The sequence below is a fragment of the Bos grunniens genome, chromosome 13 (assembly GCF_055505025.1).
Source record: "Bos grunniens cultivar Pamir isolate PY7600 chromosome 13, Bosgru_T2T1.0, whole genome shotgun sequence".
In the NCBI taxonomy this organism is placed as follows: domain Eukaryota; kingdom Metazoa; phylum Chordata; class Mammalia; order Artiodactyla; family Bovidae; genus Bos; species Bos grunniens.
The window spans coordinates 26,010,338-26,023,648 of record NC_141177.1 but is presented as its reverse complement, the minus strand read 5'-3'; the positions used below and the strand labels follow the sequence as shown (position 1 = coordinate 26,023,648).

Genomic DNA, 13,311 nt, shown 5'->3' with positions numbered 1-13,311 from the left:
TGCTTTCTGGGCTATTAGGCTAGCAATTACATTTCCCCCCCTCTCGCCCCTTAATCGGCCATTCTGCTGGGTTTCAAAGCAATGCAAATTTAGCTCCAATCAATTAGTAACACGTTTCTAACTTGGGGGCTTGGGAAAAGGGTGAACTTTTCCTGGTGGAGGGAAGTTAAAACCTTGAGAACAAACGAATCCTGTTCAACCTAGCAAAAGTCTTCTGCCTCTGTGGACTATGTTTTTTGGTTGTTGATTTTTGCTTTAGGCCGAAACTGGGGAGACTGGGGTCCTACCACAACAAATTAGGATAAGATTTTAATTTAATTTTATTTTTTTTGCTTGAGCTAATGAATCAAGCACAGGACACAGAGGCAGCTGACGGAATATTTTCCCCAGTAATGCCAGGAAGCTAAAATCAGCCTTTGTGTTTTGTTTTTTTTTTAATAGCCTGAGAGATTTGCATCTGGGTGTGATATGCTTGAGGGCCCCCCCCAGTCAAAGCAATCAATCTTGTCTCCTCTTGCAGAAGCCCCCTCCGCCTTCCTCACAGAACAGAATTGTCTCCTCTCTCTAATGAACATACCCAGGAGAATAAAACTTGTTTTTCAAAAGTGTGGGGAAGGAAGAAAGGAAGGAAGGGAGGAAGGAAGGAAAAAAAAAGCACACAATGCCTATACTGGGTCTGGCAGGAGCCAAGTTCTGGAGGACACTAACCTATAAACTTCTGAGGATTTCCTCAACGTCTGAGAGGTATACGTAATATACAGGGTGTTCACTTTCAACTTGAAAATTTACTTTGCTTTGTTTTGAGTAGTTATCAAATCAAAGAACTCATAAAGATTGGCTTTTTTTTTTTTTTTTTTTTAAGGTCAAAAAGGTCCAACGGGTGCCAGATTTCTTAAAAATCAAACCACTCAGTTGGGTAAGGCTTGTGAAAACACTCAGAAAATCAGGCTGTGCCAGAAGGGGGCTTATTACTAATTAAGGGGAAAAAAATAGAGGAATCATTTTAGGGTCAGGAGAATGTTCTAGCAAGTGAAAAAGGGCCAACTGTGGTAGAAAGAGTGGAGGTCACAGCTCAGGGGATGGTGGGGAAGGGAGGTAGGGGCATTGGTCTTGGCATTCGGCACCAGCCCCCAGTCCCTGTCCTACTGGGGGGGGTCCTGAAGGGTGGTGGGATGGGGAGGGAGCGATGTGTTGTGTCGTTCCCCACCCGCCCTTCGGATTCCTGGGCCTGCACCCCAGGCCTTCAGTCAAGGGCAGCCTGGCCCCTCAGCTGCGCTGGCCGTTCAGCCTGGACTGACAGCGCTCCATCCTCCACCTAGTGCAGCTTCCATTCCTTGTAACCAGACCCCTCTCCTCCTCCTCCTCCCAGATTCTAAGTTCCTAGAGGGCAGGGACTAGGGCTCCCGTTGAGAGCTACATTTCGCAAAAGTACTTTTTCTTTCTTTCTCTCTCCCCTCTTTCCTTCTCTTTCAAACTTTTAATTTCATCTCTATGTTGCTCTCTCTCTTTCCTTTTGTACCTTCTTTTTCTCTCTTTCCTCTAGAAAGAACTGGCTTGGAGGGGAGCTGGTTTTTCCACTTCTGAGTTCACAAAAGTTCAGAAAAGAAAGGAATTCAGATTCCTTCCCCCCTTGTCCCACCCCAGGGGAAAGCGCTGAGCAAGTAAAAGAACCCTGAAAAGACACAATGGAGAATGTGGGAAATGCGCTCAGGAAGTCAGTGAGTGTTGGGTGGGGGGGTGAGTTAAAGGTGAAGTTGTTTGCGCACCGCCATCAGTACCCTCTTTAGAAACATCCATATGTCTGGGTAGAGAACAGGAGGAGATAAGGAGATATAAAACCCTGACAGGATAAGGGCAGGGCGGGGGGTGGATTTCCTGTAATATTATAATGTCATTTTAACAATAAGTACAACTTCTGGAAGAAAAAGGGAAAGGGGTCAGAGAAAGTGTGGGGTGTGGATTCCCAGTCCTGTGGGCAGCGAAAGTGGGCAGTTTGGCCCGATGTGGGAGACTGGGTTCTAAGAGGACATGGCCCCCCAGAAGGTAAAGATGTGTGTGCTGTCCAGGGGGGGAAAACTGGTAGAGAAACCCACCAAATGAATGAACCTAAGCTCCCTGTCTCCCTAAAGTACAAAATGGCAGCACTGGTGTTAAAACTAAACTCCCAGGGACCCAGAACAGGATGAGACCCTAATCTGAGGTACCCACCCCCTAAAACCTGGGGCTTTTTTTCCGTAGGCCTTGCTACATTTCATCTAGAAAATTCTAAGTGATCCCACTTCCTGTGGGCATCCCAGTCATTCTGAGCTCTCTGCTGACCTCTGGTGGGGGAGAATTCTACTGGCCTGGAAAAGGTGTCTTTAACAGGGGAGCCCACCTGCCCTGCTTTCCAAGGGACCCCACATCCAGAGGAACCCCAACCTGGGGGAAGGGGAGAGCCTTGTTAACCTGCCTTGTCCAAAGTTCAGGGCTATGGATTGGAAGGTGGGGGCAGGAAAAAAAAAAACTTTAAAGGAGCCCCAGGAAATTGGGAGTTTAAGAGAAACTTGTTGGCGTAGAGTCTATTTTATTCAGTTTCATTTATTTTTTTTCAGCTATAAAGGGGAAGGGGAGAGGGTGTATTTAAGAATGGTGTGTGGAGGGTAGGTTTTGTTGAACAGAAATGAACTCCTGTGACAGGATTTGGTAGATCCTGGCATGGGAGGAAGTTCACGTGGCCCTTCTCAAATAGATGACCTCATGATTTTACAGCTGCTGCAGGGAGGGGAGAAGAGAAATGGAAGGGGTGCCCATTCTGTTGGAACCAAGGAAGTTGGCCCTGGACACCATCAGATCTCACTGTCTCTCCACGGGACTTGGCCTCATCATGACGGACGTGACCTTCCTTTAAGCCCAGGGTTGGGCCTGAGATGGAGGGTGGGGGTCCTCAGCTGGGGAAAACTCTTCTTAGTAAGAATGCCCCTGAAAGCTCAACAGGCTTGCAGCCCTGAGAGGCAGAGAAAGGTCATAAAGGGGAGAAAAGAAAAACTAGCCCTGAAATCTCAGAGACCCTCAAAAAGCCCAACCATTTTCTCGTGAATGGAAAAAACTGTAAGGATTTACCCTCAACCAGTATCTTCTCTATAAGACAGCTATCCCAAAATCTACTCCCTCATCTCCCAGCATCTTCCCATATTGTCTCAAATGCTAACTCCTCCAGGAACCTCCCAGGGTTTCTCTGATGGACAAAAGGACCTCTGCCACCTCTGAATTTCTTTTCTAGCCCTGGATTGGGGTGAGAAAGAATCCAACCCTCTTGTGCATCCTGCAGAAGTTCTCCCAATGACGGGTACCCAGAAATTATTAATTCGGTACCAAAGGGCAAAAGGCAGGCCTAATATTTCCTGTACAAGCTGCTATTTTGGAAAGGATGCTTTAAGAGAAAAGAGAGAAAGACGTGTGTGTGTGTGTGTGTGTGTGTGTGTGTGTGTGTGTGTGTGTGTGTGTGTGTGTGTGTGTGTGTGTGTGTGTAAGTGTGGTGGGGCAGGATGGTTATTTGGCATACCTGTCCTATTAAAACTTTTAAGAAGATAGTTAAAGAAGTTTAAAGTGAAAAGGACAGTCCTCTCCTTTTTCAGATGAGAAAAACTGGAACCCATAAGATAAGCAATTTGCCCAAGGTCTCAGAACTGGTTCCTGGAAGACCCAGGGCATGCAAAAGGGCTGGGAGGTTAGAGGTCATTGTGATAGTGTTTTTTTGCACGGGCCATGGTCTAACAGAACCACTAGTTAAAAGGGATATCTGTCCTTAGAGATCCATTGTTCCACTGGAAAACCTTAAAAAAAAAAAAGAAAATGATCCCTGGGCCTTGAGGGGCGGGGACTGTGACCCTGGAAAAGAGGATTAGGGGAGGGGGCTGCGGAATTCTGTCTTGGGCGCAAGCTCCCTATGAATTCTGGAAAGCCAGGCTCTCAATTGTAAAAGCCGAGCGCCATCTGCCAGCCAGATCTGAACAGCCTTGCTTTATTTTATTGTCTCCACTTCCCAGCCCTAAATAGTTGGTGTTCTGGCCCCTTTCCCTTAAAAAAAAGAAAGAAAAAAAAAGGTATTGCTTGCTCAGAAACCTCCCTAAAATAAGAATTTTTTTTTTTTAATTTCAAAAGAGAGGAAGGGAAAACGAGAAAGCAAAGAAAAAATGAGGGAATCTCTTAAGAGGCTGATTTCTGACCCCAGGTTTGAGCTGGGCAGACCTCCGGGGAGAATAGGACAGCTCCCCCCTTCCCCGCCCTTCTCCAATGAAGCAGTCCTGGTGGCCTTTCCCCGACCCTTACTTCCTGGCAGAATGAAAGGTCAGCGCCCAGCTTGGAGCCTGCCTTAATATGGGAAGTCAGACCCTATCTCTGGGGAATCAAGGTTTTAGGGTCAGAAAGAATAAAAAGCGAGACCTGTGCCACCTGTCAACTTAAATCTCAGGATAAGACGTCTGCAAGGGATTTGGCTTTGTCCCTTGGGTCATTACCTCTTTCTACATAAAGTTGAACACTGACAGATGCACCTCCTGGCTCTCTCTAGGACTGCCCACCAAGTTTAAGTATTTCCCCTGACCATGGCAGAATCTTCAGGACGAGGAAGCTTGTTGGTACTTTAAGAATCAAGTTTTGGCCTTTCCTGGCTGTCACTTGGCAAATTCATGGAATCCTTGAATAGAGCAGTGGAATCAACCAAGGTTCTGGAAATGAGAGCCTGCTAATGTTCACCCAGTGTACCCTTTCCATGATCCTGGGACCCTCCAGAGAAGCCAGGCCTTCTCTGCCCACCCCCTCCACAATCCGGGTAACTTGGGAGCATGGCAAAGGATGAACACAACAAGTCCACCCCGGACCAAACCTCCCAAGGATAAACATCCCGAGAGCCCTCTGGAATCAGGAAACCCTCCAACTGGAAAAGAGAACCCTCCGTCAAGTGTCCATCTTAAAACTAGCCATTTGTTTGCAAAACAAAATAATCTTAATATGCTTCCCTTTTAGCAGCTAAAAAGGAAGAAATGAAATCACCTAAGTGTGGAATTATAAACAGCTATTAGTTTTATGACAATCCAACTTTTAAAATTTTTCCCCTAATGTCTGGCATTTGTTTTGGGTTCTGCCCGGAGCCTTCTAAGCATTTCCTTGGAAAGATGTTGCACTTGGTCCCAGGCAAAAAGTCAAAATCAACATTCAAAAAAAAAACATGCCTTGGGTAATTTCGAGGATTCTGCAATAAGCAGATCTTAGTTAGAGAGCACTTTGCTTAACTAAACTTGGAACCTATTTTTTTTAAAAATGTCCAGTAGATAATTTATTAAACTACCAACCAGTTTTCACCCTTTATCCTAAAGTAATCTTAATAGTAAAAGCAAAAATCTAAGTTCTCATAGGTGTGTAGAATGGAGAGTAGGGTTTTTTTTTTCCCTTCTAGACTTTGCAATTAACTTAAGGGCCCCAAATTCCAAGTTTGCTAAGGAAAATGAAAAAAAAAAATCTTTAAAAATAATAAATCTCAAATGAATCTGTAATAGCTCTTTTGGAAGACCAGAAGGGGGCAAACATGTAAGTGTTTTAGGCTCAAAATAAAATAAAGAAGCAAAAAGTCTCCTTCCGTAAGGGTTAATTGGGCGGGGAGGGGGGCTGGTTAGGTGCAAGCTGGGGGTTGCTAGACCACTATTTAAAAATAAAATGACTTATTCAACTATACTTGAGTAAAAAAATAATCTGTAAAAAATTTTAAAAATCACTTAGTCCTGTTATGATTATTCCAAGATATTGGTTATAGAATCTGCCCTAGCAATGGGGGTATGGACGGGTGGGTGCATCTACCATCTTACCAAAAACCAAGTGCAACTCTTGAACAGGAAACGTCCTTGGGTTCTCACTTCTGTTGGCACAAGTATGTCTTATTTCTAAAAGATCTTATTTTACCTTCATCAGTACAGTCATTCAGAGGCATTCCTTCCACTGCCCCCTACCCACCCCTACAACTTCCTGCCTTGAAATCTCAAGTCCTAACGGTTAGGGGTCACCCCCATGCGGTGGGCTGGTTCCCATAGGGCTAGGACTACAGTGACCCAGCTAGCAGGGCTTACACCCTATGGCTGCAGTGCACACATTACCAATCACAGGCTCTGTTTGTGTTTTTTTTGTGGGACACACACAGGTGGGGCCCCAGCCACCTAGAGCTGTTATGTGACCAGCAGCCATCTGAGTACCAGTCCTTACTATCCTGACCATACTCCTGTCTGATGCAGAGTGAATCAATTTATGCACATCAGATAGGGAGAATCCCATCCCCTGCCTGCTTCAGACAGAAGCCCCTAAAGAACCCCTAAGTGGTAGATGAGATCACTGAAGGGTTAAAATCTATTTATGCCCTGATCTACTATTGATTAGCTACAGAATGACTTGCGTAATCAGCAATCTTAGACCGATTCATTATTTCCTTCCCTGGAATAATTTCCTTTTCTCTGCCATTTAGGGTCATCTAGTGAACCTCCGGAGGTCACCTTCTTCTCAGAGATTTTTTGGAAATCAGTTCTACCGGAGAATGTAGGATCACCCAGACTGGAATTAACATTTCTGAGTGGTTACTAGTAACTGAAGTTAGCAACTTTTTCTCTGAAGATAACAGCTTTCTTTTTAAGGTGGTCAGGTTATGATCTGTATGAGCTCTGCCTTTCCTAGGATTTGATGTTGATGTGAAGGCAGTGGTTCTCAACTGGGGGTGGTTTCTGCTCCCCTGCTTTCAGGGGACACTTGGCAATGATTGGAGGCAGTTCTGATTGTCACACTGTGTGTATGTGGTGGTGGTGGGTGGGGTGGGGGTGTGTGTGTGTGTGTCTGTGTGTGTGTCTGTAAATGTGTGTATGTTTGTGTGTATATGTATGTATGTGTGGGCTTCCCTGATAGCTCAGCGGTTAAAGCGTCTGCCTGCAATGTTGGAGACCCGGGTTCGATCCCTTGGTTGGGAAGATCCCCTGGAGAAGGTATATATGTTAGTGTATATATATATGTATGCATGTATGTATATGTGTGTGTTTGTGTGTATCTGTGTACATGTATATTGTGTGTATATGTGTGTACATTTGTTTGTATGTATATGTATGCATGTGTCTGTGTGCATGTTTGTATATGTGTACATTCATGTATGTTTGTGTGTATGTGTATATGTTTATGTGTATGTGTGTATGTTTATGTGTCTCTGTGTATGTGTGCATGTGTATTGTGTGTGTATGTGTATGTATTTTTGTGTATGTGTGTGTGTGTATTGTGTGTATGTGTGTATTGTGTGTATATGTGTGTTACTGGCATCTAGTAGGCAGAGGTTAGAGATGCTCCCACACATTCTACATTGCACAGGTTGGTCTCCATGGCAACATGTCAGTGGTCTGCCTATGGAGGACCCCTCTGTTATACAGAGTCCCCTGAAAATGCTAAAATCCCAGCAGAGAGCCAGCAAGGAGAAGTCACAGTTTAAGAATAAGAGACTAGGTTTGACCAAAGCTCCAGGGCCTTACCAACCAAAGGGGTTTTGACCAGAACCTGGGCTTTGTCCTGGGGTGGGGCTGCAGGGAATAGGGACCCTCCTCTGTCTTGGCTGGTTCTCCTCTTCCCCTCTTGCTGTCACTACAGATGCGACACCTTTCTTCTGCCTGTACCACCTCACCATCTAGTGGTCACCTGAAATACCAACTCACTCCCACCATCTCTTGGCCCTTCTAGAGTCAGTCAGTAAAAAAACAATTCATATTTGGGGGTGGGCAGTGGGTGGAAGGACCCCTGAATGACATATATGATTTTATGAATAAGTTAATGAAGTAGACTGTGGGCCTCCCAGACCTATCCAGAGAACACTGATTGAGAATTAACATGGACACTTTCTATAACTTCAGAAACTACAAAGGCCAAAAAGACTTAGGAGGTACCTTACGGAACCGCAGATAAACAAGCAGCATCTTCTTAAAACAGAGTGTCCATGTGCCCCAGCAATTTCAGTGGCTGTGTACCTCATAAGTGACACGGCCTATTTCAACAGGTTGGTTTGTTTTCTTTTTCAGATGGACCAGTTAGCTACTTGCATGGCTAAAGAAACAGAGGCCCAGGCCTGTGGTCCCCCAGGTCAGTGGGGCCTGGATGGAGACTTGCTGAGATGCAGGACCTCGCTCTGTATCCTTCAGCAGAGCCCTGGCAAGCAGCCTGTCTTGGCCATGGACTACATTACAGTGTGTGCTTTTAGTCTGTGTGCCTCATCACAGGAATTACTGTTTCTTTTAAAAAATCCCACAGCTATAAACTTACCTGAATGAAGGTTCCCTGTAAAAAAAAAAATGTATATATATATATATCTTCACAGTCATTTGCAAATTAGCAATCAGTTTGAGGCAAGGCAAAACTGCTCAGAGGAAAGAGAAGTGAGGTGCTCTGGTCTTCTGATCAAAGGGAAGAGGTGAAAGCTGGATAAATCAAGTTCTTTTTCCCTTAGAAGAATTGGCGCTGTGTGCTGATATGGAGGTTGGGAAAGCTTGTCTGTGGCACGCCTTCAAAAGTGAGTACGAGAGTTCCCTTCCCATTATCAACTCATTAAGGGAAGTTTAAGGTACTCACTCTGTCCTACACACCAAGTGTGTATGACAACTTCAGAAACATTGACTGACTCATAATAAATTTGGGATCCGATAACAATTTATGCCTTTATACCTCCCTCCTTGCCCCAATTTGAATCATTAAGAAACGTTCAGTAAGATCTCATGTTCAAGTTCTGTGGGCAGAACTCCACGAGTCAAAAGGCTTGAGAATTCTCCTGAGGTTTAACAAATTACCCTGCAGTGCATTCTTCCTCTAAGGCAGGATGGCAGCGCATGCTCCCTTACGTTCACTGCTCTGTCACAGATCAGTCCCCTACTGTCCTTCTCTGTTACAGCCCCCAGTTGCTGCCTGGGTGAAAGTACTCCAGGAATTCTGACTGGAGGGTGTTGCGCCTCTCAAGGGTTTGCTGTTTGTCAGAGACCAGAGCGTCTCAGGTCTCAGCTGAGCATGTCATCAACAACCAGGAAAAGTCAAACGTGGGTATTTTTGCGTGTTGTTCCCTACCTCATTCTCGGAGGGTCTTCTCATCTTCCATTCCCAGTGGCTGGCCGCCTTCTCCATCTGGCTGTCGGAAGGAAAACTAGAAACAATCTTTTTTTTTTTTTTTGCATGTGTAATAAGCACAGAGCAATCAGTGCTCAGGACCCCGGGCTCAACCACAGTAGTGATAGGATTTATAGATAAGGGCTAATAAAGAGGAGGAGGTGGGGTGGCGGCAGCGGGGGATCCAAGAGGGGAGTAGGTAATGCTTTCTCAGGACAGGTGAAAAATAAGCTCCCACCTCATCTTGTCACTCACCTAACAGTGACTCCACACCATCATAAATGTGTCGGTCTACTGCTTGGGTTGACTCTTGTTTATAAAACCTGTATAAAGAGTGTATTCGGAAATGTTGAGATGGGAAAGACAGGATGGGTGCCTAGGATTTTTAGAATTTTAAGTCTCACAGGGAATACCGTAAACAAAGAAAATAAGCAGTGACTTCCCTGGTGGCTCAGTGGTTAAGACTCTGCGTTGCCAATGCAGGGGGTGTGGATCCGATCCCCGGTAGGGGAACTAAGATCCCACAAGCCAAGAAAATATGAAGCAAACAAGCAAATAAAAACCCTCACTTGGACCAAGGAGAGAAAAACCCAGGAAGACAAGTAGACTCCTAAAAATAATGGCTGCCATTTATCGGACACTTATATGTGCCAAGCACTTAGTTAAAGGCTCCTCTCAGTTTTTAGTACCTGATGCCCATTTTAGACAATGAAGGAAAAGGACACATCCTTCTCTGATTCTTCTGGAAACACCCCTCCCCTCCCTTTTCACAGGCTCCTTGGCCTACGCCAATGGTCAGTTTGTATCTGGGGCTTCCCGTTAGCCTTCCCCAGTTCTACAAAGGCCACTTGGACTAGTTGACCCTTTAGAGGAATCCCAAAGAGAGACCCCGGCCCGACTTTCACCATCTTATGCCCCGCGTGACCATGGGCCAGAACAGGAATCTGATGGAACAAAGACTCTTTCAGTCTCATTCAATGAAATCTGTTGAGGTTGGTGTTAACAGGGCCAGAGTCTGAGTTCCTCTTCTTGGGGGGGCCACCAGGGCTGGACAGGGTTAATTAGGCTGACCAGTGCTTGCAGTTTCCTCCTCAACTAACTTTTTTCATTGTTAGTGGGGACCCTGTCACATCAATTGGCCCTGCCCTTTCTATTTTGAAAATCCCTACACTTTCAGAGGAATTAGATTTTGAAATGGACAATGGGCATGTTAATTTCACATTCCATTAGGAAGGCCAAGAGGCACAAGGTGAGCTGGGATGAACTCCACCTCTGACACAGGTTAAAGAACCCAAGAAGTGTAGAGGACAGTTTGCTTTTGCAATCTACACATCTTCCCAAAATCACTTCATGGGGAGGGATTTGGAGGGTCACAGTTCTGCTGGGGGTGAGAGGTACGTTTCATATGGTGGGGAAATCGACTCTAAAAAGATTCATGGTTGATATGGAGAATGTCAAATCTAGTCAGTTAGGTTACCTTCTCTAAAAAAGATTTCTTTTTTTCTTTTTTGCTTAATATCAACCTTCCTCCATAAAAGTCAAAGGTGATTTCTAAGATTATGCACTGACTCTCACTAAGAAGGAATTAACCCTGACTAAAAGGAAGGAATACTTTTTAAAAAATAATCACTATGAAGAATATTGAGCAAGAGTTATTTTAATAGGGTCATTAGATCCAGGCCAGGAGATTCTAAACAAGTCTATTACACTGGAACACTAAAAATGGAGGGGGCTAGGCATAAAAGCAACTATTTTTAAATGATGATGATGATGATATATATATATATATATTTTTTTTAATAGAAACCTGAGTAAAGAGAAAAACTTTAGACCTCGCTAACGAATACTTCTGGGGAATTTTTAAAAGACTTTAAGGAAAACCTGCTTTTAAAAAAAGAAGTCCAACAAACAAACTAAGGCAGTGGTGTTGGCAGATGGGTTACAACAAATGTGGAAACAAAATACCACCAGAACAGTGACAGGTATTCCAGAAATGGGGAGGCTCACGTTTCACGGACACACAGCGGACATTTATAAGCAGGGATCTGTCTGGTTCTGGCTATAATTCAGGAAGCAGAAGACTGCTGGACACCTGTCATCCGACAAGGGAATTAGGGAACACACAGCACACTTACAAAACGACGCCTTGTAGCGTATCACCGCATTCTGGGGACAAGCAGTGAATTAGAAACTTGAGACTCCCTCACTGATCTTGCAGAGTTGAGCAAAAGTACCTGACATTTAATCACTAGGCTTTTGGTTTATTTGCCTATGAAATGGGGTCCCATCACATTTTTATTGCCCAAGACTGTTGCAAAGGCATTTTAAAAATACAGTAAGAATGTGCTATCATTATGTGTAATCATTACTATTACAGGTTACTAATAACTTTGAAGGCAGTGAAGCTGTTCCTTTCAAGCTGGGGGTGGGGAAGTAAGGAGGTGGGAGGAATAAACAAAAAAGTAACAAACCTTATTTTTTTTTGCTTAATACCAGTTTTCCAAGGTATCTGTAATGTAGGCAAATGATAAAAATTAACATAGCTATATAGAAAAATGGTTTTATTTGAAGGAGAATCTGTAGGAAATTGGATTTTAAAAGGCAAGGAAGAGATTTTTGGCCTGATAAGCCATGACTTTCTCACTGCAGCAAATGACTCAGTGGAGGCATTTTGAATAAGGAAAAAAGGGCTGAACTGAAAAAGGAAAAAAAAAAAAAAAAAAAGGAAAGGGGTACTCTAGCAGGATGAGATGGAGCCCTCATTGTTGTGCTTGGTGGCATAAATGATCATACAATTGAGACTCACTGTATAAATAAAGTGTCATGGCAGAATAGCCATTATTATATATATAGCATTTACCTGCACAATTTTAATAAATGTAGTAGCTACTAAGAAATTCTAACCTAGCAGTCCCTTCAATTCTTAAAGGAAAATGACAGAATCACCCAAATTAGGTTTCCAAAAAAACATGTTTAAGCCACTGAAATTACTCAGAAAGGCAACAGAAACGTGGAAATAAACCTACCATTGGATAGTGTTGAGTAAGAAATGGGCTTCACTTTTTTTTAGCCATTCTAGAATTTCAGTCATGTTATCGACTATCTAACCATTTATCTTTTTAAGATTCTCTATAATGTGTTTAAGCTGTTTGGGCAATAAAAATGGGGAAGCTATATACACAGAATGCACACACATTGTTAAAGCAGCAGTTGAATCTGTATGTCACAAATTATCAAAAAGATGGTCATTTGGTCTGCATTTTCCGGGGTGGGCATGTACGGATGTCTTATGTGTTAGGATTTAAATATTAGTGAAAACATTTGTCCTACATGTACATGGGTCTTCACCCTGCCTTCTCTCCCCGTCCCCAATCAGTCATTCAGATCCAGTGGGGTACCTCTCTTGTCACTTCAGCAAAAAAACAAAACAAAACAAAATCTTATCAGATCGCAGCCTGGCTCAACAAGCCACATGGACACGGCAGGCAACCTGGCTTTCTGAATTCAGGTTTTCCTGATAGACAGGGCTCAAGGCTCACTGGACTACACTGCATGCAAAGGTGCTCGACCTGGGTGTAGGGCCAGGGTGATGCAGGTGAGCCCAGCTAATCTTCTTTATAAGGCAAATTTTCTCCCCTGCATCAAAATAAGAGTAAGCAAGGGAAACTTCTAATGTTCTTTAAGGCTCAGCCTCAGACATGGACTGTTTGCTGCAGGGTAGATGTTTGTATAACCTATGGCAGAAGCCTCCAGTCTTGATTTAAGTGGATGATGCTCCCCACCCTAAAGCCCCAGAATAGGGGATTCCGGGAATGGAGCAAAGGAGAATTTAGTGAAGATCTGCTTGAAAGATTTTTACAAATGAGGCAACTGAGGCTGCAGCATGTGAGGGACACTGCCAACTAGGCGACAAGTGCACACTGTGCCTTGGCTCTCCTGTCTGCCCCTAGTTATGGCCCCTCCCCATCACAGGTGTGCTACCCAGTGCTATGTTTGGAATGTTGACATGGAACTGTTGTGGCAAAATCAGCTGTCCGCAGGAGAAGAACACACTGTCGTTTGAGGCTCTGGGCCTTTAGTGCAGTTAGGGCATCTGAAGTGTAAAACTACCTCCCTCCTGGATGTTTTTGAGGGAAATGATGCTGTCCTTATTTCCCTGGGTGGGCAAGA

The 13,311-nt window shown here is 44.1% G+C and overlaps 2 protein-coding genes across 28 annotated transcripts in view; both read right to left on the bottom strand.

Moving 5' to 3' along the window:
• Positions 1 to 13,311, bottom strand: part of GNAS (GNAS complex locus) — a 67,388-nt gene that overhangs the window by 36,982 nt on the left and 17,095 nt on the right. For 8 of the 27 annotated variants that reach the window (XR_015139213.1, XR_015139214.1, XM_086332706.1 and 5 more), the window contains one exon: positions 9,397 to 9,464. The exons of 11 other annotated variants lie outside the window; for them this stretch is intronic. Coding sequence is in view for 9 of the 16 variants with exons in the window: in XM_086332706.1 (XP_086188832.1) it covers positions 9,397 to 9,464 (68 nt within the window). In the remaining 7 variants the exon portion in view is untranslated. Of the gene's footprint in view, positions 1 to 9,102; positions 9,179 to 9,396; positions 9,465 to 13,311 lie in introns of all 27 variants that reach the window. 8 more of the 27 variants (XR_015139210.1, XR_015139215.1, XM_086332708.1 and 5 more) reach the window with 3 other exon arrangements.
• Positions 1 to 13,311, bottom strand: part of LOC147360536 (neuroendocrine secretory protein 55) — a 62,317-nt gene that overhangs the window by 31,911 nt on the left and 17,095 nt on the right. The window lies entirely within an intron of this gene.